General features: G+C 40.9%; 2 protein-coding genes across 2 annotated transcripts in view; one reads left to right on the top strand and one right to left on the bottom strand.

The window, feature by feature from the left end:
- Window positions 1-6706, bottom strand: part of si:dkey-91m11.5 (BCR activator of RhoGEF and GTPase) — a 35048-nt gene extending 28342 nt beyond the window's left edge. Inside the window, exon 1 of the mRNA XM_019885121.1 lies at window positions 4665-6706. Coding sequence (XP_019740680.1) covers window positions 4665-6003 — 1339 coding nt within the window. The 5' untranslated portion in view covers window positions 6004-6706. The remainder of the gene's footprint in view (window positions 1-4664) is intronic.
- A 457-nt stretch (window positions 6707-7163) lies between these two features.
- Window positions 7164-25017, top strand: ift81 (intraflagellar transport 81 homolog). Its single transcript, XM_019885124.1, has 18 exons — window positions 7164-7655; window positions 7755-7858; window positions 7951-8131; window positions 8454-8543; window positions 8748-8813; window positions 9119-9229; window positions 10981-11065; window positions 11261-11424; window positions 11509-11604; window positions 12331-12477; window positions 15653-15802; window positions 17602-17730; window positions 18443-18532; window positions 19193-19279; window positions 19485-19556; window positions 23727-23812; window positions 24076-24121; window positions 24235-25017. Exons 1-18 carry the CDS (start codon window positions 7512-7514, stop codon window positions 24415-24417), a joined length of 2031 nt encoding a protein of 676 aa, XP_019740683.1. The 5' UTR covers window positions 7164-7511; the 3' UTR covers window positions 24418-25017.
- Window positions 25018-25444: the final 427 nt, after the last annotated feature.

The following is a 25444-nucleotide window of genomic DNA, read 5'->3' as shown; positions in this document are numbered from 1 at the left end:
TAAACGATTGTATGAGAGTCAAACCGTTACTGTGATGGCAAATATTGAAATATACTGAATTCAGGAGTCCACACGTAACAACATCAGATTTAAAAACTACATTTAGTGGTGTGAAAATTACGGGGGCTCTGCCACATCAAATATAGTTGACTTTTCCACCACACGGACTTAAACATGAACGGACTATCAATAGGCTCCTCGCCGTTCAAGACAGAGGGCAGCCATCTTACGTTGCCATTGTTTCTGACAACTTTCTTTTTTTCTCAACTCAACTCAACTCAACTGTATTTATATAGCACTTTCAAACAGCCATCGCTGCATACAAAGTGCTGTACATGGAGCAATTCAACATACACAACAAACAGTAAAGCAAATCGGTGATAAAGATGGTAGAAAGCACCGAACAGCAAAACCAAGAACAAAACTAAGTCATTTTGGTTGTTTTTTTTTGGACTGAAAAACACTGTAATCAGTGCATGTTTTGTGCTAGGATGGTTGTATGTAGTAATGAGAGCCTCTCAAAGGACAAACTTCGTTGTTTGCGTTGACCATTCAAAATATACTATCTCTTTATTGTAAGTTGTGACTTACAGATGTTAGGTTTACATTTTGCAGCATTTTTTTTCTGATGGTTTTTGCTTTCATGTCATTGTTCATAACTCTGACAACATGATGCCTACAAATTGTTGTGTAGCACTCAGTGTGAGATATACCTCATCAGAGAAAATAAAAAATGACATTCTTACCAATCAAATGTGCATGTATCGCTTCTCCCAGACAACCGTATGCCACACACTATGGCATTATTGCCGTAGAAACAGAAAATAATGAGAAAACACAACCAAGAAATCAACATATTCAACTTAGGTGACCTTAAAATATCCTGACATTTTGAGCATAAACTGCTAACTCATAACAGCCGAAAATAGATGGGACTCCCAAATCCTCAATCCTGACAAATGTCTCTCTTTCCTCACCGGTGCAAAAAGTAAGAATGTTGCTAACATGAGGACACAAGACACTGCTTTCAAACACACCGCTCTTGCTTGTTCCACCCACACAAGTGAAGCCTACACAAACAGACAAAGCAACCCTCACATTACTCCCTCAAGCCAGAGTTGCGGTTTTGATTAAAGGAAAAAGACTAGCACTAAGGTCATTTCACATTTTATTTTGGATGAACAACTCTTCAAGGGCCACGCAGAGCTTGGGGGCGGACTAGGTGAGACCAAATCTCAACTAGGCTCATCCTAAATTCCCTCAATGTGCAATTCTGTGTTAGTTTAATTTATTACTAATCATTTCAAAGTACTGTAGTCATTGAAATTGGGGTGCCATCATGAAATTAATTATCTTTGCCCAAAGTTATGTTTAAAGCACTGACTGACAAATGAGAATGATAAGGGACAGAACCAGAAAGAATGGATTGTACATTGCAGTCATCGCAGAGACGCGTGCGATATACGCTTCATGCCGATTATATCACGCACGATCTGCTTGTTTGTCACATGCTTTGTATCAAAGAGCTTTGGAAAGAATCACCTTATATAACAACACATTCTGTGCATCTGCCTAATCCAACCCGCACTGGATGATTTTTAAGAGGCAGAGGCAAACAATTTCCTGCATCCCAATCTCGCTTTGCAGAATGTTTGGCTTCGACTCTGACATATGGGGAATTACAAAACCACAACAATACAAGTCCTCAGCTATCTCCTGACTCCTGTTCATGACATTCCAAGTTGGCCAAAACCACTTTCCTTTTCCCACTTAACATTGTTACACAGTCACCATGTCAATACTTGCCCACAATGACAGATTCTACTCTTGTGTTCACGCATAACAACAGGAAGCACTGATGACCAGCATTTCGATTAGAAGCCGCGTGACATATTTTAAGCCATTCAATCCTCTTTTTTTGAGTGAGGAGTCAAGGCTTTTCTCTCCCCACCTCCCATGACAAAAGAGACTCCCTAAATTTATCACGCTCGACAAAACCCTTTAGGTTAATTACTCGGCACCAAGGACAACAACACTGATGCGTGCTGACACAAAAACACCCCGACTGGACAAGGACGGAGTGACTAGGAAGCCTGGGGGCAGGACCTGCCTCTGTCATAGTCTTTCTGTGAGCGCATTCTAGCACTCAGTGGGCCACGAACAGAAGACGGCAAAAAAGCGTGGAGGTCAGCTCAAAAAAATGAATAAAATCTGTTAATCCTCATCAGTGATCAATCCCGCATGTCAATGAAAAGCACCTTTTTATTTTTACAAGCTAACCGAGTAAAAATAATTTCCAACTCTAGTGTTGTGTTTAGAAAAAGATGATTAAAGATGGATTAGAATTAACATTCATTCCCAGGCTTTGGCGAGAATGTGTCTTAATGCTCATTATTGTGTGAAGAATGTGCATTTCATTTAACCTAGTTTCGCTTTTGTAGGTCACATCAGTCATCTCATTATATTTCCCTCCTCTGCAGGTTAACAGCATCATGTGTTAAAAATAAACGGCATAATAATCCTGGCCAGAAAACATGTCGGCCACTATCATTTCATTCAAGAGATTGCAGGTGCATTTTAGACAGCAATGTATGGTAACTTATTCTTGTGCAAGGCCATACCGTGATTTTTCACTAGTGCAACTTTGAGATGTACGGTACTCTTTAGAACTTTATCTTCACATTCTCGCCAGTAGCTCTGTCCATCTCACACACACACACACACACACACGCACACGCACACGCGCGCGCGCGCGCACACACACACACACACACACACACACACACACACACACACACACACACACACACACACACTAACTACAGGGCCCCAGGGCAAGGTTTAGTTGCTGCATCTATTATTCTGGATATTAGGATATGAAAATGAATTCACCTTGATCAGTTGGTCAAATGATAATATACAGAGATTTACTGGTATCAACAAATGTGATGTGGAATTTTTCTCCTGTCTGCGCCCTTTTGTGTATGTTCAAAAACAAAATAAAGAAAATGATCTGTGGTTTTATTGTTCTTGTTTTGGTTGTAAAGTGTCCTTGAGTGTTTTGAAAGGCGCTTATAAATAAAATGTCTTATTATTATTATTATTATTATTATTAAAAACCCAAAATAGGGATTTTTCAGATTTTGACTACTCAGGGCTTGGTGAGTAATTGATTTTATTGAGTTTTTTGAGTTGATTGTTTACTAATTCATTTTTTTGCAGTTCTGTAGTTCAATATTTCGCAACTTTTCTGACCCCTCTGATGAAAATTTTGAAAAAAAAAACCATCTAAAGACTTTAATTTCTGCTTCAAAAAAAAGGACAATAACCAGAATCATTTTCACAATGTTTTGTGTATGACAAAAAAGGAGCCCCGGTGCAAAGAAGTCACAGAGTCAATCATGCTAAACATTGCCAAAAACATGGTGCCCATTCATATCTTGCAAAAACCAGTGATTTATCAGCATATTTGAAACTTTTGACCGATGATAAGTGCTAGGGCCTTAACGATTCATCAGTCAGCTGATTAAATCAGCCCCCATTCGGTCTTTTGAAAACAGAAAAATAGACCAAATTTTTTGTTTTTTTTAAATACATTAATACATTACAACATAATCCAAAAATAATTTCGTTCAAATACTCTAAAAACTAATTTTACCAATTTCAACATTTTTGCCAATGAATTAATGAATAAAACCTTACAAAGGATTGTGTTTACATCCATGCTTTGATAAAAGGAACACTTATTTCCACATCATCTGTCAAGAAAAAAAAATGCATTTCTTTGTACAAAGCAAATTGATGCAAGTTTATGCTCAAGTAAAAGCTTTTTTGAAAGCTTGTTTGCTATCAGGAGAAATACAGCAAATCTTTGAAGGGAAAAAAACTGAAAGCTAATGTTGTTTCAATAGGTCAATGTCATTTGCTTTATCTTGAAGCGAAGAGGAAAAAATCTTTGAAAACTAAGGGTGCACCAATTTTCTGGCCGAGCACTGATCCCCGATCTTTAAAAATGGGTTGTTTGAACTGCACATGAAGGAGTTCTCTCAAATTAAAAAAAGAGGACAATGGCTGATTTTTCCAAAATTAGGGAAATCAGTGGCGATGCAGATCCCAGGTGACTTATCCGTGCACCCCTAATTGAAATGTATTTTTGTCAGAAAAAAAAATCTCATTATTAGCAATATTAATAAATGAAAAATTCTACTAAGTACCATCAAAGAAATGTATAGACAGACCTATTGACTTAAGTCATATTGCATAGTTTTCGGAGAAGGTTTAGTTATTTTAGTCTTGATTTATTTCTGTGTGTGAGTAAAAATAAAATCTTATTTTATTCTAAAAAAACAATCGAATTAAGTAAATTAATACTCGAGCAACACGAAAGGAAAAACAAAACAATAAGTACCATGAAAAAAATGCACATTTTATATACCTCTTGTCATGTCATAACTTATGATATTAGTTGCTGTCATGTCTTAGAGAAATCACATGGACCTACTGTCAAATGGGCAAGTATAAACCGGTCCATATTGAACGCCGACTTAAGTAATCAAATATGTTTTCCAGTCAAAGGTTGATCACAAATATGAAATATAAACATTTGCCAGTTGTTGTCAGAGAAAGAGAGAGAGAGAGAGAGTGAGTCTGCCTAGTGAACTTACCCAGATCGCCTTGAACACTGTTATCATGGGAGGTCCTGCTGGATGTGGTGGACTCCCCATCACTGGGCCAAGGTTGGCCTGCTTTATGTACTCTGACCTGCTCAGTAACCTCCACCTGCTGCTTCAGATGCTTTTGGGAGAGGGGTGCGGGTGGGCTGCTGCTCTCAAACGACTGCTGGGAAGGAGAGCGACTTTTGTCCATGAACATCTGATAGGTTGTGGGACTGGGGGAAACATGACTGGACTGGCCCGAGGAGAAGTCCTCTTCGCTGGATGTCAAGTTTTCATTGGAGCTGCAGTCTGGGGTGTATTCCCCTCCTCCTCCGTCATCATCAAAGCTGCCAGGAGAACAGGAGCGCCGAGGCCATGTTTGATGCGTGTTCTCCTCTATGCTGTGGTCTCTAATGTGGATCACTCGAGTGTCCCCCTCAGTCATCATTCCCCCGACATACACGCTGGTGTATGGTTGACACTCAGCTGGCTGTGTCTCAGGTTTTCCTTCTGTAGAATGGATTGCACCGTCTTTCAGGAAGTGATGGGTGACCTCTGGTTGGTCATATGACCCATTATGACTGCAGTTCCCCTCAGTGGATCGGCCTCGCTGAACACACTTGTTTATGTCCCCTGTGGTGGCTGATAGTTTTTCTGGGACGGAATAAAGAGACCTCTTGCGTTCCATCTGCATGGCCTGACAGCCAAGCGTGCTGATCTTGTCTGACACCTCCCTGCCGTTAACTTTGACCAGTCCTCGCTCGTAATGGTACTCCATGTTCACGTAGAAGGGCTTGTCTGGTCCTCCCGTCACTGACGACCCTCTGCCATCTGCAGCTGTGTTTGAGTTGGCTCTCCTGATGCGCTCGAAGTTGGATCTCAGAGCCGCAACTGAACCCGGTCCCACTGGGAATTCGGAAATGTCAGACTCTTGGCGGACAGGTGTCTCCCCGCCCTTCTCTTTGGCAGCCTCAACCTCTCCCTCTGAATGTGGTGTCCACTTTTCTGTCTTGCCAGGTGCTGCCTGTGGCTGCACTACTGATACTTGCTCTTTGTGAGATATCTGGCTGTCCGGACCACTGAGAAAAGTTCCATCACTTGCCTGAGAAATCCTTTTAAACCCCCATCGCTGGCCATCATAGGACTTCCTTTCTTTCGCAAGAAGGGTCTGTAGGTAGATCATCCTAAAGCGTTCTTTGTTTACTTCCTTTTCCAAGTGTTTGATGGATGTCTTGCATTTGTCCAGCTCCTCTTCAATATCTCCCATAGAGTGCAGCTTCATGCATGGCGGATCAGTATTAGGAAACTGGGCTGTCCAAGCCTCCACAAACCCAACTGGTTCAACCATTGTTTTTCTAACCAAATATCACTCACAAAAAAATACAAACAAAAATCCTTGCAAATAATACGGTGAAATTAACTTCTTGTGTCCTAGAATGTCCATGGTGCTGTGGAAAGAAGGGGTAATTTGAGGGTCCACTTCCTGATCAATCTCAGTTTTTACTTACAGACTCATGCACAAAGAAACAAACAAAAAAAATCAAAGGTCCAGTTTCTTTACTCCTTAACGGCAAGTCCAAAGAAATCATAGTTGACCTTGTGCTCTTTCTTTTAAACTTTCATTCTCTCGAGATCCTCTATCCTCTGTGTTTGCTGCCAGAATGACTCGGAACACGCTGGTGTTTTGGCTCGCCGTCGAAGAGCAGCTCGAGCAGAAGAGGCGGGGCATCCATGTGTGATTACTGGTCCGTGTACACAATCACACATCAAACTCAAAAAGTCGACAATGCTTACTAAACTTACTTTTCTTAACAAAGAACACTGTTGAGAGAACGGTAAAGCCTCACACGTGCATTGGAGAAAGGAGTGTTGTTTTGCAGTTGCGCTCTTACCAATCGAGGTGAAAAAAGTACAATACAGTATCGACAACTTTTCACCAAACCGTTCTTTTCCATAAACTCTCCCCAAGGCTTTTCAAGTGATTTGGAAACAACGCCACCATTATGACCGGATTACGCTTGGTACTTCAAAGGTCATTGTGATGCAATTGTAAAGATGGTTTGTAGGGGGAAAAAAAATCTTCAACATCGCCACCTGACGGTTCAAAAGTTCAGACGGACCCAGCACGAGTGTTCAAGGACTACCGTTCGACGAGGCTAACATAAGCAGAAATGTTAGTTAGATGTTCTATATTATATTTACGGAATGTATGTTTGTTATGAATTGAGAGTTGTTGTTTTTCTTTTTTGTTGTATTTATTATTTTGAAGCTCCTATCCGGTTGGCCATCGACCCGGAACTCGTTTCAGGTAACCACGGTGACTGCACCGACGCGAATAGATAGTGATGCATTCCCGTTTCATTTGAAAATCGGGATTATTTGAGACCACAAGTTGGAAAAGGTCACAAGCGCCTATTCGTTTGCGTATCTGATTTTGTGAATATTGTACACCATGTGCCCTTGTACACACTGTAGAGGTATATAATTTCCATAGCACTTGTTATGTCATATACTAATTTTAACGAGTTTATTAGTGTGTTCGGGGAACAGATGAGGAGCCCGTGTTTTGGAATGCAGAAACACGTTCTAAAGGAAGGACAGTGTACTTTTAACGGACGGCGTCATTCATGAAAGAGGTCAGTCAGGACAAAGGGGATAAATTCATTCAGCAAAGGTAGCTGAGGAAGTATAAAATCAGAAGTTCCTACGCATTTAGGATCTTTAAATGCGCCATTAGTCTTTCGAGGCGGACGCACGGGCTGACGTTATATGCTAGCCCAGGTTAGCCCAATTCTGAGCCATAAATCGAGGAGAGATTTCTAGTGATTGTATAAAGCACCTAAGAATCTCGGAAAAATGAGCGAGCAACTAAAATTTATTGTCGAACAACTGAACAAAGATCCGTTTAAGAAAAACTTCAATTTAATCACGTTTGACTCCCTTGAACCGATGCAGCTGCTTCAGATTCTAAATGACGTTTTAGCTGAAGTAGACCCAAAGGTAAGCAATATACAGTTTGTTAGCCAACTTGATGTTCGACTCCGAAAACTTTTGTCATGCTCTACCAGTTTGCAATTAATACATCAATTTTATTTTCAGCAAGCTATTGATATTCGCGAGGAAATGCCCGAACAAACTGCGAAGAGAATGTGTGCTCTTCTTGGAATGCTGAAATACAAACCACCTGGCAACCAGTCTGAGCTGTAGGTTGTTGTTTACGGTGAAATCAAACAACTGATATTTAAGCACTCTTGTGTCTGTGTGGGGAATTTTCTGACTCAGTGTTTCACCTCAGGAGCAGCTTCAGGCAAGGTCTTGTGGTTGGGAGCAAACCTGCTGTCCATCCCATCCTGCACTGGCTTCTGCAGAGGGTCCCAGAGCTAAAGAAACGAGCTTACTTGGCTCGTTTTCTTGTTAAAATTGATGTTCCTGCAGAGTTCCTGGCGGATGACGTCATCAATGACACATATCACCAGGTTTTCATAAACTTAAACTCACTTCAGAGTCGCCGAAGGTGTATTACCTGTAGTACACTCGACTGACAGTGACGATGTGGGTGTAAATGGTTGTTTGGCTCTACATGTGCCCAGAGATTGACGCCCAGTTCAGGGTGTAGTCTCCCTTCCGCCCAAAGTCAGATGGGATAGGCTCCACTCCAGCACCATCCGCGATCTGTTCAGGATAAGCGATGTTGAAAATGAGTGGATGGATGGATAAAGCTCACTTCGCTTATGTATGAGGCCAGTGATTCAGTCAAGAACAAATGAGCTAATGCAAACATTACATGTACTTTCCTAGTATGAAGAACTGGTGGAAGGATTTAAGACCAATCATAAGGAATGTGAGCAGCTCAGGACATCAGGGTTTTCCACAGCAGAAATCAGAAGGGTAAATATATATATTTTTGAAATCAAATTTAATCTGTGAATAGAAATTGTATTATAACTTTATTTTCAACATAAGATATGAGGGAAATAAATCAGGTTTTACTAAAACCTGATTTATATAAAGCTAAAACCGTTTTAGCTTTATGAAAATAACACTATCCCAGTTGAACTTTTGAAAAACATTATTTGTGTTGTTTTGCAACAGGACATTAGTGCAATGGAGGAGGAGAAAGGTCCACTAATTAAACGTGTGGAAAGGTTGAAGAAGAGGGTGAGTCAACTCCCCCCTAGGGGTGGTTTGTTCTTGTAATGCTCCGAGGGTTTTAGGATTCACAGAGGAATGAAAACACAACCCTTGTTGTATATTAGCAGCTTCTTTAGTAGACTTAAGCGGGATGTGACAGCTTGTTAAGTTGTTTTGACAAGCCAGCAAAGTAATGGGCTGTTGATCAGACACCCAAGTCGTTCCAAAAGGTGAAATCTGACTCTGTCTACGTTGCACGGTTATATATGGAAGGCGCGATCCACCTCGATTTCATGTACAATCATAACAGTGTGAACTTGTCCCTCCACAAGGTGGAGTCAGTGTCCAACCATCAACAGATGCTGGAGCAGGCCAGACAACTGAGAATTGAGAAGAAGAGAGAAGAGCATTTGGCACACCAGAAACAAGAACAAAAGAACCAAGTAAAACTTTGTCAATGCTGTGTTTTCATCATCGATTTGTCACCTTTAAATCATGCATCAATTAATGGGGTGATCTTCTGCATTTGCTTTATTTTTCGTGTAACTTGTACAAAATAAATGTAATTTTTCTTATGGAGACTTACATTATAACAGCTAACACTCACGTCACACTTCATTTTTGTTGTAACAGAAAAACATATTTATAAAAATAATGCTGTCAGAGAGGTATTCATTTCTAAACAAAAACATACATGTTATGTTATTGTATCGTGGTTGTAGGTTGCAGTGATGTACTGCACTACATCTTGAGAGAAGAGGTTGGTGATTACAATACTTGGCCCCTTATGTTGTTTGATAGAGTTGTCACTGTCCAACGAAACGACATTTTAACCTTTTTTCTTTTTGTCTTGAAACAAAATTATTCAATTGTCAAATGTTCCTCGATATTATGGTGAAGTTTTGTAAATGCGCAAACTCAAACACAATAGAAAACGTAATGTTAAAGTGTCAGAAGTGTGTTCATGTTAAATCAAGTGTCAAAACTTTGGAAAGGCCGATTTTTTTTTTAAAGATGTCACTGTGGTTAATAGTGGCACAGTGTCTTCTGGTTAGTACGTCCACCTCACAGTGCAGTGGTGCAGGGTTTGATTTCAGCCTTCTTGCGTGTGCAGTTTGCATGTTCTCCCCATGCCTGCATGGGTTTTCTCCCGATACTCCAGTTTCCTCCCTCATTCCAAAAACATGCAAGACTTTAAATTGTCCCTAGGTGTGACTGTGAGCGCAGATGGTTGTCCGTCTATGTGTGCCCTGCAATTGGCTGGCAACCAGTTCGGGGTGTCCCCCGCCTACTGCCCGAAGACAGCGGAGATAGGCTCCAGCACGCCCCACGACCCCTGTGAGGATAAACGGATTAGAAAATGGATGGATAGGTGTGCTTCATTTTGTGGCCAATGGGTGTGTCTGAAGAGTACATATAATCCTACAACTAGAATGTTTGTGAGTAATGAGTCTAAAATGACTAAAGGAGACACAGAGGCGGCATCAAACATAGAGTTGACTATTATTCACAAGAGGTAATTTTTAAACAGTTGTAGAGTTGGGCAGGCGTGTTGTCAATATTTTCGATATAAAGTCTAGAGCAGCATGTAGCCTTACATAAACTTTCCTACAATTTTTTTTTTCTTAGTATGGTTACAAAACTGCTTCATTAAAATCATTTCGCAGGCACTCACTTTAAAAGAACATAATTGACATGGAGGGATTGTTACCTTCCTATGAGTAGTATTGATCCAACAAGTAGCCTAAATGCCTATATTCATATTAATATCCTATATTCAAAGGCAAGGGGATGTACTGAAGCATAAGATCTAGCCTGGATGTACTGTACTGAAGCACAGGATCTAGCCAGTGAAACAGATCGGAATTCTGTCCACAGCGTCAATTTGTTTGATTTTATAACCAAGCAGCCTTTGTTTTAACATAACCACTGTAAGATGCGACCCATGCTTATACTAATTGTGATGACTCCTTTCACACTCATATCAAGAGGCATGGCCAAAACCAATTAAAAGGGGCCTATACAAAAAAAAAAAAAAAAAACAGCACTGTTTACTTCATTTGTTTGTGCTTGAACCTGGAGCACACATTCTTTAAATCACACAGGAAGGGTAATTTATAACAAACTTTGTATAAGAGTTTACTCGTGCAATTTCGTCATTCGCCGGTACTAATAATTAGCCACTTGTGTTTAGCTGTTTCAGGCAGAGCAGAGACTGCAGAGGTTGCAGCAACAGTTAAAAGACATGCGACAGGCTGCAGCTGATGCCAGTCCAGATAGTAAGTTTTGCTCTCTGATTCAGAGATTTGCTATTAAGACGATCTGGTGTCGAAATGTCTTGTTCTGTTTGTTCGAATCATCACAATATTTGTTGTGTGAGTGCGGTGCCAAGGGAGTCGCTACTTGTCAATTTTAGACATTTTCTGTTTGAAATGCAATCATTTTCCAAATGTATTAAGCAATGCCTCCCCCAGACTTAATGAAAAGGCTCGAAGAGGAGATCAAGATCAACTCGTACATGGTCTCTGAGAAACTCCCCAAAGAGTTGGAGGTGCTCAGGCGTACGGTTCAGTACCTTCAGAAAGTGGCATCTGAGCCCGCCATGGGTCACGGTGATCTCCTCGAGCTGGGTCAAAAGGTGAAGCGCAGGATGCCACTTTAAAGTCTGTATTCTCTTACCTTTGCATCACTTATTTTTGAAGTTACTTTTTGGGTTTTGCAGATTAAAGAGGTTGACTCTCAGATAAATCAGCTGATTGAGAAGAAGATGATGAGAAGCGACCCTATAGATGACAAACTCACCCTGTACAGGCAGCAGGTGATTGGTTTTTGATTTGATTTGCTTTCTGGTATCTTTTGACTCTTTTGTATTATGATTGTACTGATTCTGGTTGGCTAGACTCTTAACTCATTCACTTCCAAAGACGTTTTAAACGTCTTTTCAGAATTGGCTGGTACTGAATGAGTTAATGTGTAATGCCAAATATGTGAATGCCAGTTTTGAAGCTGCAGTCTTCATGTTTTAGGGTTGTACATTCATTTAAATGTGCAGTTTAACTTTAGTGTAGCCCAAAACCTTCCAGGTTCAGCCCCGGTCCTTTCTAGTTGGTCTTTGCCCATATAATGAATGCCAAGTACTGCATGTTTCCTTTCATTTAATATGCACTGTATGGAATAAGCATATGAGGTTTGTTTGTTTTTTGCCCCTTGCATGCAGAATAACTTTTGTGAGGTCCGATTTTTGTCACTCACTTGAACTACAGGACCTGGCTCACAATCTCTGTTGAAGTTTGCGATCTCAAGTTCCTCCACGCCAAGCATATCCACAGGGCTTCAGTTTATGCACTGGGGCACAGTCATGCATGACTTGTTTAAAAGTGTGAAACCGATTTCTCCAAAACATTTTAGCTTACATAAAAAATTAAGATTCAGAGAAAATCCCTCAACCATTTAACGATGACCAGATGTCATTTTCTCTTGTTTTAAAGATTCCCTCAAAAGCTGCACATTTGCTTTGATGTCCATTGTAATCTGACTCTGGCAGGCCTCCATTATCATCCGTAAGAAGGAAGCAAAAGCCGAAGAGCTGCAGGAAGCGAGGGAGGAGTTAGCAGCTGCAGAGCGAGAGCTGAAACATAGGGCCAGCCAGGCACTGGCCTCCAACGGGGAAGAGATCGTCCGGGGTGACGAGGTACACTTCTTCTGCATGTGTCTTCAGCAGCCACAAATTAGTCCACTCATTTACTTAAAAATATGAATAATATTTCTTTTTTTAATGGACAAACTTGAGAAGAGTTCCATAAGCAGTGGCCAAGATAAAGTATTCTGATAACATTACTCATTTTAATGTACTTGTGTATATTCGACCACAGAAAACACAAAATGCTATTTCTGGTCCAATCCAAACATGGATGCCTCACTGTCTTAACAGGACTCATCCCTTTTCCCCATTCCCCCCCACGTTCCCATAAAGATCTATTAATAGAATCCAACTGAGAAGAACCAGCACAAGAAACTTGGACTGACCAAAATGCCTGGAAGTCACCTTTTCCCTAAATCTTTTATGCGACTCACTTAAATCAACTGAACACTTTAAATAGACTTGGAGGCCTATAAAATTTGTCCTCATTTAAGCGCACGACAAGTGACTTCCAAACATGCCGGGATGTCCTCTTGGTGAGTACTCCTGGATTATGGACAGGGAAACTAAAATCTGAGGACGGAATCTCTGTCTTTTGTCTATTCATTCTGTAAGCTTACCGAATGGAAGGTACGGCATAATTTGACACATCCACAACGTAAAGCCAAATTGTTCTCAGCATCACACACACACACACATCATGGTATGGTGGTCAGCAAGTGGACCCCAATCACAGCGGTACTTTGGTTAAGGGAACTGGCTATTATTCAGCCTAAAATAACGGGGTTTTACTCCGTGACAGCTTTGACAGATCTATCAACTCTATTTTTAACGTTGTTTATTACCAGAGAGCCACCAACAGATGAAAACGGTGCTGCAGCCAAAATGTAGCGGACAATGTTACTGCCTGTTTGATGAGTCTAAAATTGCAACGACTATTTCCTGATCTTCTCTGTTGCTGTAAGCAGGAGAGTAGTCAGGAGAAGAAAAGTGAAGGCTGTTCTCAGGGTCCGTGACAAACAGGGGCTTCAAGAAAATAGAATTTTCATTTTGTGTGTTTTTTTTGTTTGTTTTTTTTTTTTGTTTGTTTTTTTCCCAAATCCTTGCCTGCAGTCGTGGCTGAGAAGATGCTGTCAGTACTTTTTGATTGTACACATTATACTACACTAGTCTGATTCTTGACCTCTCCAACCTGCTACTGTGGCAGAAGAAGATGATTTTTATTTTATTATTTTCTCTGATTAAATGCGCTTCACAAACATTTAAATGTAGCATCAGGCATCAGTTCACAGACACCTCACCTTGCCCTCAACTACGTATGCATTTTTGCATTTTCGCACATATTTCATCACTCATATTGGAACAAATCAGAAGTTTTGGAAGTAGCTCCTGTCTTTTTTTTTTCATTCATTCATTTTCCAAACCGCTCTACCCTCACTTGGGTCGCGGGGGATGCTTGAGCCTATCCCAGCTGTCTTCGGGCAGTAGGCGGGAGACACCCTGAATAGATTGCCAGCCAATCGCAGGGCACACAGAGACGAACAACCATCCTTGCCCACACTCACACAATTTTAGAGTGTTCAATCAGCCTGCCGTGCATGTTTTTGGAATGTGGGAGTAAACCGGAGTACCCGGAGAAAACCCACGCAGGCCCGGGGAGAACATGCAAACTCCACACAGGGAGGCTGGAGCTGGAATTGAACCTCTGCACTGTGAAGTCGACGTGCTAAGCACTGGACTACCGGGCCGCCCGCTCCTGTCTTTTGCTTCTGACAATGTCACTGTAAAATGACTCCCAGCAGATTTATCCTCTATTGTTCTCAGAAAGCAATGAGTTGAACAATCCAGTGGAGAAAATGTCTTTGTGACAAAATGAACTAATATTCTATTGTTATTATCATTTATTTTACTCTCAGAGAGGAAAAAATTCAGTTACGCATGCACAACATCGGGGGAAAATATAAACATGCACTAATTGGCTAGTGTCCTCATTTTCAAGTATGCACGAGTCCTTTGTAACCTTCTTCCTTTTATGTCTAAAGTGTTGATAAGCAATCAGTTGTAGTAACAAAGAGGGCCCTTTGGTCCGCTGGACAATCCAGCGCTGCTTAGCAGCCTCCTCCATAGTTGGGCCCACCAGCCACAGTGGAGATGATCACTTTATCAGCGGTATTTTTCCATTCTGCTGGTTGCGTCAACACCTGCCACCCATCAACTGTAGCAAGGCGACTGCATCTGGTCAGCACTGGATAGACGATAACCTGTAAAGTTTATCAACTGAGCACATCACACTGCTTAAATATAGTGGTGTAGTTATGAGGTGATCACCATTTTGTGTTTGGAACATGTCCTGCTCTCTGTGTTGCTGCTTCGTGGCTCATATATGTACTTCTGTACATTTGTATACCTTATTTTAGAGTGAGCATGTGTGTTATGGGTGAGCTGCTTGTTTGGTAACAGGATTCCTTTCGGGAACATACTGTTAAGAACAAACACTATGGAGTATGATTCTGCTCTGTTAAGTCCTCTGTCAGCCACGACTGCCCTTGATGTCCTAAAATACACACAGAATATACTCTTTGAACCGTCCCTCCACCCACTCTCTTACATGAAGCTTCTCGGGTCCCCAAAGGACATGAGGCACATTCTGTGTTTTCTGGGACTGTTCTCCCGTGTCCTTGTTCATTTATAGCTGCTCTTCATTGTGGAGGAGCCTCACTGTGTCCCAGTAGGCAGACAGACCGACACTCAGGGTGGGGCCCAGCCCCACATCCACTTGCAGGGGAGATTCTGCCAGATGGAGCTATTTGCTGGACGTAGCTTGGCTGAACAGATCGAGTGACCATGCCAGATCAGGGCACGGGCCCCAGACCCCCCCGTCTGCTGTTTTCGAAAGCCTTTCCTCTCCTGACCTTTATTGAGGCACTGAAACGCAAACGTTACGCGAGAAGTTAGCAGGATCCTTTAGAATTCTACAATGATTTTGTGTACCTGTAGTCAAGAGTTGTGTGATAAAATTGGGCATGGGGATAAAGGAGAAAAATACAATCAAATGAACATTTGAATATATTTCAAAACTTTGGAACCAATTTTGAGACTTTCTTGAATAATTTCCAACAAAAAGATTGATTCACAGAAAAATATTTTGTTGATGTATATCAAACCAAATCAAAATCAAACAATGTGACCCCAACGTTGACCTGAATTGTCTTTTGTTCTCACATAGCTGAAACGTTTGGTGGTGAAACTGCGAAGCAAGGGTACAGTATACAAGAAGAAACGTCAAGAAATCGCAGAGCTGAAGGCCGAGTATGGAGTTCTACAACGGACGGAGGAGATTCTCAAGCAAAGGCATGAGGCTGTCCAAGAGAAACTGGTAACTACAGATGATCTCTCGAGGAGAAAAAAAACCCAAGCGACATGTTTTTATGACTTCCATCATTTTTCGCATAGCATTGCACATGAACATCAACTAGGGCTGTTGTCCTCCGACAGCCTATTTTGCTACGAACTAGTAGCCAGTTTTGCACACAGCCTTAGGGGAAAGGCATTGGGGAAAATGTGAATGGACCAGTGCAGGAACTGCTCTTTCCCTTGCCACAATAGCCCAATTGCCCATGAGCAAGGCATTCAACACCAAACTGTACCCCCTGTGCTTCACATTGGCTGCCTCGCTCCAAATGCTCCGTTTGCATTTGCCATTCACACTGGCCACGTTAACACTGGTGTGCTGGAAGCTTCCTGGAAATTGCTTCACACCTCTTTGTGGTCCCAGCGCCTGACTTGTTGATAGGCTGTCTGAAAGAAGCCATGCAGAGCCGCTATTTTTGACAGCTGCATCTGCTGCCCCTGCTCTTTCTGCATCTCTCAGGGGCAGTTGTTACGCAGACGGTTTTCAGTCTCATCCTTTTGTATGTGACGAGTTAGTAGCTCTCTTACTCTACAGAAGGACACTTTTCTCTCCTTACAGGTGGCATTGGGCCTGATTTGCTTCAGATTTGCATGTGCAAAAATGGGCGCATGCAAGCGGATGTGGACGCTGATCTACTAACTTTCCACTCCGTGTTTCTGTGCGTCTGTGTCATCTCAGCGTATGACAATTGGTGCTCGCCTCTCCCGGCGTCGTTTTTAGAGTAGACTGTGCCTAGTTTTCGACGCAATGTTGCGCAACATAGGCACATACCAGCACATCCAATTGCCACGCATTCAGCGAGTTCAATCAAAGAAAGCAGGCCTTTTATGTAGTCACTGCTTCCTGAAAATTATAGGACCCATCGATTTAGTCATGTTTGTTTCCCTCTTCCACCAATGCTTCTTATTCCATCAGATCAAACTTCATTTTACTTTCAGTGCTGTCGCAAATTTTCCATGGTGACCAAACCCTGTTTTAAATATGGGACATGAGCTGTCAGGATATTTCGTGTGCAAAAAAAATGTTCGAAAAAATATTGTTTCCGGTTTTGTACAATTTGGTCTCAGTCAGTCTTTTTGTAACGCATTAATCATGAGAACTGAGGTTTTACTCTTATCTAATATCACATTTGATCAGCGGCCAGGTATTCCAGAGACCCATTTATGACCTCCGTCAACTTTGATGTTTTCATGCCTCCTGTACAATTACTTTTTAAACCCATGTTAAACTGTGCACATATCGACTAACATTTGCAAAATGCAGTAGGTGACTGGAGGAAAAACAATGGAAAATGTGTAATTTCATTCATTAGAAAGCAGACCTCCACCAAGGCGTGGCCAATTTAAAATGTTGGTATATTTTAGCAGCGGTCGTGAATTGGGGTTCACATGATTTGCTTTTGCAGGCCACATACAATCTGTGATGTGGCAGGTCTTGAGTTTGACACCTGTGCCCTTCAGGGGGATTTTTTTCACCCCCAACAAGGAGCACGTCTGGAAAAAAATGACTTCTCCATTCATTTTATCGAGGTTGAATGTTATATTTAAATCCATGAGGTCTGTGCACTATCCATGTGTTTTTTCTGCTGCCCTCAATGCTTATTCTCAGGTCAAATTGATTCTGAATAAATGGTAATGGAATAAAGAAAATCATGCCATTTCATAGTTAAGATACTTAGCACAATAGTAAATTCTGCAGTTTCTGCTTTTGCTGCCTTGTTTTGTCATTAACTTGGCACATTTCTCTCCCTTGTGTTTTTGAAGCAAACTGTGGAAGCTGAGAAGGGTATCTCTGGCTACAGCAATACTCAGGAGGAATTAGAGAGAGTGTCAGCCATCAAAAGCGAGCTAGATGAAAAGAAGGGCCGCACTCTCGATGACATGTCTGAAATGGTAACATTAGTCGATCATGGCATCATCGGGATATCTGCTATCAGTTTTTATAATTCTAATGTATTGATGACGAAAGATGTTGATCTTTTAATTAATACTACATAGTACATTTGTGGTGTGTGTGTGTGTGTGTGTGTGTGTGTGTGTGTGTGTGTGTGTGTGTGTGTGTGTGTGTCTGCCTGTGAGTTTATTGATGAAGCGTGGATCGCATGTCTTAATCAGTTTAATCAGGCCAAATCAGTGATCCATTTGTTGAGAGGTTGCTATTTTATTTTTGATTCATCATATTGTAATTGCGTGTTCACCGTAACATGAGTCTCAAAAGCCAGGTGTGTCTCTCGATACTTAAATTAAGTTAGACAAATGATATTTCTAATATGGAAAAAAAAAATCCAGTCGTATATAAATGTAAAAGATTGAACCTTCACGCATTTCTGATGGAATGTTTCCTTGAAGTTTACTGCTACATTTTCCTATGATATTCCTGTTTGCATCGTGCATACATGTAAATATAGCATTTACAAAAAATATTCTTTGCTTTTGACCACGGTTTGACTGTAATTGTAAATAATATCCATCCATTATCCAAACTGCTATCCTTATCGGGGTCGTGGCCATGCTGGAGCCTATAAGCTATATATTTACTATCTATAAAATGTATTTAAAGAGGAGAAAAAAAACATGTCATTGTGACCGTCTTTGTTTTCATAAGGTGAAGCAGTTGAATTCAGTGATAGTGGAGAAGAAGTCAGCTCTTGCTCCCATTATCAAAGAGCTGAGGTCACTGAGGCAGCAGTGTCAGGTGAGCATAACCGTTTATAATGTAACTGTATGATATAATTCTTCATTCGTGTTTTGATTGAGACCTTTTCAAAAAAAAAAAAAACACTATTGTAGAATCTCTTTAAAAATGAAAAATATTACATGCGACTTGACTTATAAGTATCGTAAATTAGGTACAACACAGGATGGTAAATGGCATGTGAAATACGGGTAACTATTTAACGCCAAGGAAGCCACTGTGATGAGCCATAAATGCATTCAATTCAATTTGAAATCAAATAGCTGAAATTATTAATGTACTACTGATTTCTGTTGGACTTGTGTATCGTTTATTATCACGACAGGGTATTTTAACAATCATTTACATGCTCCAGAAATAAAATGCTTGATGGGAATGCCCCCCACATTGCTGCGCTAAAGGCGGAGGATTAAATTTTCCTACATGTGTTCCATCTTCCTCTTCAGTGGCTAAGGTTCACCCATGAAACACTGCAACCGAAGGACAAAAATAGACTTTGTAAGAGGCCTTTGTTGGTTAAATTGCTCAAAGTGACTCTGTGTTTTGAGTGTTGCTATTATTGCACACTGTTGAAATTGGTGTCTCGCTATGAATTGGTGCAGAAAAGCGATCTTTCTTTTGTGGGTGCAATATTGCCCTCCTGCTCCAATATCATACCAGGTGTTAAATCAGGAGTATGAAGAAAAGAAATCCCAGTATGAAAGTTGTGCTGCCGGTCTGGAGAGCAACAGATCTAGATTGGAACAGGTATGTATAGTTTCTGTTCTACTATACGTAAAAGTAGAGGCATTTTAGTTTTTTCTTTGTTCAGACCTCATACTCGCGTTTCTTTGCTGGATGTGATATCCTACATAATAGTTTGTAATTGTTTAATCAAATTTTTTTTTTTCTATTTCAGTGAAATTCCCGATTTGTCTTAGAGTATTGCAAATAATGTTTCGATTCTTCACAGGAGGTGAAAGCATTGAGAGAGGAGACAGCACAGGAGGAAAACAGATATCATTCCATCAACTGCAAGTCTGAGGCAAGAATAAGGAGCAGGCAGCCACATAAGGCTGAAACCGAGTCAAACATTGCAAATGTAGACATGAACAATTCTTGCCGCAGGACATTTGATGCCTTTTTCTACAACGTCTGCCCCTCTGAGTGACCCCACTTGGCAAAGGCATAGCGAAATGGTTCACAGTAAACCGGCTGTTATTAGCAAATGATTCTTTTGCATTAAACTGCTCCACTCCATAGTTGCCAAAAGAACTAAATAACCAAACTGTCAAGCAGCGGTTGACTTCAAACATTATGACGGCAAAACATAAGCAGGCATACGGTGCATAATTAAATGTCCGATGGCAATAATGAACACAAAACTTAAGGATAACATTGTTCCTCATTTTTCATGTTATTTTAAAAAGTCCAAATCATCTAATTTCAGCATCTCAGTTGTTTATACTTTCCAATTTCATCAGACCCCCATGAATGACAAATTGTATTTGTGTTTTCGGCAAAAGAGGACATTCATGGACATCGACTCGGGTTTAGGAAAACTGATCCACATTTTTGGCTTATTTTCTGACATGTTTTGAATCAAACACTAATCTAGTCATTCCTGTACTTATGAGTGCCGCTGAAGTATTTGGAAGTCCTCTCAAGCCTGCCAAAAACCCTAAAACATGAGTAGGATTAATCATTCCCAAATATACAGTTTAGAATAAATGTACGTCAAAAATGCAAATCGTAGTAGTACATAGTCTGTCCAAAAAATGTGTTCTGAGCTTTAATGTAAACAAGTGTTTTTATCCATCCATCCTTTTTCCATACCACATTACCTTTTCAGGGTAGCAGCTGAGTTGAAGCTTATCCTAGCGCACGGGTGTCAAACTCATTTTTGTCGCGGGCCACATTGTAGAGACCGTTTCCCTTGGAGGGCCGTTGTGACTGCGAAACCATATAAAGAAGTCAAGAAAAGCGGTTTATTCAATTATTGTTGAAGTTACTGCAATGATGGGTTCGGTAACAAGAAAATGCTTACAATATCTCATTTATTACACATGAGAATTTGAGATTTTGATACAGATTTTAGCAAGCATCATGGAAGTTGACATGTTTAATGTGCTTTCGCGGGCCACATAAAATGACGTGACGGGCCAGATCTTGCCCCCGGGCCTTAATTTTGACACCCATGTTGTAGCGGACTACGGGTGAAGGGCGGACTACACCTTGGACTGGTCACTAGTTAGTCACAGGGCACATAGGGACAGACACGTCGTCACTGAGGGGGAACTGAACCCACTGCCTGCACCAAAGTCAGGCCAATGCACCGCTACACCATCATCGATGTGCTCTTATCCCTCATTGTGAATATTTAACGTATTGAAATATAATACGAACAAGAAAATGTGAACATCAAAAAAGGCCATTTAGTTACTACACATTTCAAAACATATATTTTATGTACTCACAACTTTGATTCCTTTTTATAGATAGGTCATATGAGCAAAGCACGTGTGTTCTTTATATTGTAGTGTGAAAAAATGTGTAAAACTGCATAGGTGTCAAATCCAGGTCGAGAAAGTAAAAACCTTACCACAGTTTGGCTTTAGCCAGAGATGCTTCTACTGAACCAGCAGTTGGATGTCGTTTACTTGCCATTTGCGTAGAAGTACCTGTGGCTAGAGACAAACTGTGGCATGATTTTTACTTTCTGGACCTGAATTTGACACCTCTGCAAAGCTGTGAACCCAAATTTTGAGCAGATTCTGAGGAGTGGGTTTGCTGTTGGTATCAAAGCAAACATACTGTAGGTAACAATACAGTAGTGCTGTATTAGCCATAGCATCAGTGATAATTCACACTCTTGTTTCCCCACAAATGGAAAAAAAAAAGTCAGCAGTAGTAGCCTCACGCATTATAGTTTTGACCTTTAAACATACAATGCAGTGAAAAGGTCATTTTCCCTCTTCTCAAATACCTGTATTGACATTTTCCCTACTTTAATGTTTAAGATTATCAAACAAATGCAAATATCAGACAATGATAACCCAGGTAAAAATACAAGGTTGTTTTTAAATGGTGATTTTTATTTATTAAAGGAAAAAAAATATTCAAAGCCACCTGGCCCTGTTTGAACACCCCCCCACCCCCCATTAAATTGTGAATTACTGAGGTGAATCAAAATTTCAAGAAAGTTGAGTTCATTTTCGCTGGCCACAACCAGACCAGATTTCCACCAGACCTGTTTAATCAAAAAGTAACTTGAAGAGAACCTGTCTGGCAAAATGAAGTTGACCAAAAGATCACAACAAGTTTCAACAAAAATGCCACGGTTCAAAGAAATTCCAGACTAGAGAAATGAGAAATTGCCATTGATCTCTATCAATCTGGAAAGGGTTAAAAAGCCATTCCTAAAGCTTTAGGAAGTTGTTATCCACTCATTGGGAAAACATAGAATAGTGGTGAATCCTCTCACGAGTGGCTAACCTACAGAAATTACTCCAACAGCACAGCACCGACTCATCCAGGAGGTCACACTGAAACTCAGGACATCATCTAAAAACAACTCAGCACTAAAACTGTGCAAAAATGTCATCCAGGCAGAGTTCTTCCAAAAATGCATAAAGACTTGTCTTTTTGGGGGGGGGGGGCACCTGAATAAGTCCCAAGACTTGGGAGAATATTCTATGCACTGCCAAACAAAAGTTGAACTTTTTGGAAGGTCCGTATCTCATTACAGCAGACGAAGCACAGCAGTTCCGAAAAAGATCATCATACCTACAATCGGGCATCATGGTAGTGTGATTTTCTTGGACTGCTCTAATAATTCAGGACCTGGACGACTTGCTATGATTGATGTAACTATGAATTCTGCTCTTTTCCGGAAAATCCTGAGAGAGGTTGTTCGGCTATCGATTTGTGCCCTCAAGCTGAAGCACACTTAGATTCTGTAGCAGGGCTACAATCCAAAACACATTAGCAAGTCAACTTCTTAATGGTTTTAAAAACATATAATGAAGGTTTTGTGTATGGCCTAGTCAAAGGCCGGACTAGAATCTGATTGAAATGATGTGGCATGGACTTTAAAAAGTCGGTCCATGCTCAAAAATCCTCCCGTTTTGCTGATTCAAAGCAATTCTGCAAGGAAGAGTGGACCAATAATATCTCCACTGAAATATTGAGGGCCAAAAGACAAATGCTCCTGTCTGACAGAGGGGTCAAATCCAGGTCCAGAAAGTAAACCTTGCCACAGTTTGTATTTAGCCACAGATTCTTCTACCCAAGAGATTGTTTACCTGCCAGTTGCCTAGATGCACCTGTGGCTAAAGACAAACTGGCAGGGCTTACTCTTTGGGTGTGAATTTGACACCTTGATCAGACAAGAGGATTTGCATTTTGACCTTCGATATGAAAGACTCATTGCTGGTTGTGGAAAATACTTGATTTCAATTGTTGCTGCTGAGAGTGGCCCAACCACTGTAATAGGCTGAGGGGGCAAGTACTTTTTCCACACAGGGCTGGATAGGGCTTTAGTCCAATAATATCTGTGGGTGGTTTTCTGTCAATAATGTCCGAATCACTTCAAATTATCTGTGGTGTCACAGGTTAATCACAGGTGTCAAACTCCGGTCCTCGAGGGCCACTATCCTGCGTCTAAAACATGCATGTTTTAGATGTTTTCCCCCAGCCACACACCCGATTCAAATGGTCAGGAGCATCATCATCAAACTCTTACATAGCTTGCTGATGAGCTGATCAGTTGAATCAGGTGTGTTGAAGGAGGGAAATATCAAAAACAGGCAGGATTGTAGCCATCAAGGCTCGGAGCTGGACACCCATGCCTTATCGTTAGTTACATCTTAATTTGTCACAAATTGATTACATTATCAACATGCAACAATTTTAATCAACTTAAATTGCTCTTTTGGGAAAATGCATGCACGTTTTTTTTTTTAGCTTTTGCAAACTAGTTTGCTGATTTTTTTTTTTGCAAGTATACTAAACGTAACCAGACGGCTGTGCAACATTTATGACGCCTTCGAGGCTTGCTCGGAAAAACATGTTGTAACATGTTAAAAATGTATCCCATTGTTTTAATGGCTGTGTGGGGGTGACAGAGGGGACAGATTCATGAAGTGTGTGCCGACCCATCCCTTCAACTACGTCCCGCCTGTAAACATGAGCCTCCCATCTCTGACTTGCACAGGTCATTGAGATGCAAATACAGCGGGCGGCTGAGGAGATGAAGGCCTACGTGTCCTCTGATGTCCAGGAGAGGAAAAAAGCCATCAGGTGAGCCCATTGAGTCAGGCCAACCAGCTGCTTGCAAGATGAATAACCTTTTATACCCTGTGGAAGCCCCTCTTACATCACAGTCAGTTGAGCTGCTGCCCCATCGTTATTTCGTTCCACATAAAGAGGCATCAGAAATTTCTTACCACACATGATGGAACCAAAATATGGATTAAGGATATATGAGAAACCGCACTGAAAACAGTGTGTGAGCTCTCTTGAATTTGCTATGGCCTATATGTGAAATGTGCCCTTGTTTGTAGGGAAGTGTACATGAAGAACATTGCAGAGCAGGAGCTACTTGGCAAGGTGAGCCATTTACTCAGTGAATTTCTTGGTAAAATTATGTTCGATTGATACATGAGGTGAGATGTTTGAAAAGATGAATATGCCATTTTATCCTTTTTCCACATCGACTACAGAAGTTACGTGAGAAACAGAAGCTGGTGAGGGAGAGCCATAGTGCTAACATGGAGCAGATGAAGATGTGGCAAGACTTGGAGCAGCTGATGGAATGCAAGAGACAGTGCTTCATAAGAGTGCAGAATGAGGCATCTGTCGGTCAGGTCATCCAAGAAGGAGGAGAGGATAGGTTGGTGCTGTGAGGGCTAACATGATTTCGGTGCATGTAGACTTACTTATTTTTAAACCCCACTGTGCTATTATTTATTTTAATTGCTTTATGAAAATGCATTATGAGTTTTCTTACATGAGGAGCACAGCGATCCGTTTTATGACATCGTTTTGAGATTTTCAGTGTTTAAACTCTGTGTGACCCACCAGACTTTTTGACACATGCTTATCCTTTAATGTACTTTCGATCCAAGTGTCCACCGATAACAGCACACAAAGTGGAGTACCGGTGGCCATGGTCAACTATTTTTAGCAAGAATAACCTGACCTTGGACTGTGTTTCTCACCAATTTTGGAGATAACTGTTGCTATGTATCCAATTCATATGTTATTCTTGTTTGTTGAACTATTGTTTTTCAAGATATAGAGAATGTATGTTACACTATGTAAAGTTTTTTTGTTTGTTTTACTGAATGCTTTGGCAAGGTCATGTTTATACCCCCCACCCCCATTTTATACATTTTAATAAATATTACACACAATGTGCAAGAATAATATAAAAATGTTATATTTTAACTTTTGTAATGAGCAACTGTAATAATGGTTTTGCAGTTGAAATGATCAAAACCCAATATATTGTTTTCATTTATCCTTCCAGGCTATCCCAGCTGACATTGGACAAGGGCTGATAGTACACCTTAGAATGATCATTAGTCGTAGCTCATAGAAACACCCATCCACACTGACATCTACACCTATCATCTATCATTTTAAAGTACTTGCTGGACAAGGTTCAGGTCCTCGTTTTTCTTATGCTTCATGTTCCACGTAATGTCTTGAGTGAGATTTCAGGGTATCTTTTTCTAATCTGCTGATGACAGTCAGCGTATCGGGCTCTTGTGCCAAACGGACTGCGTGCATGGTGATCTCCAACTGTGGAGTATCATGTTATTTTTAAAGCATCTTCGTCTAAGGGCCTTATTGAGCTGTGATAACAGGTGATGCACGTCATCCCTGTCAAGTTACATACAATGGAAGCCCCTGAAAAGCATGGCTGGG

This window comes from Hippocampus comes, unplaced genomic scaffold (assembly GCF_001891065.2).
Source record: "Hippocampus comes isolate QL1 unplaced genomic scaffold, H_comes_QL1_v1.1 scaffold45, whole genome shotgun sequence".
Lineage (NCBI taxonomy): Eukaryota > Metazoa > Chordata > Actinopteri > Syngnathiformes > Syngnathidae > Hippocampus > Hippocampus comes.
This window is presented reverse-complemented; position numbering and strand designations above follow the sequence as displayed.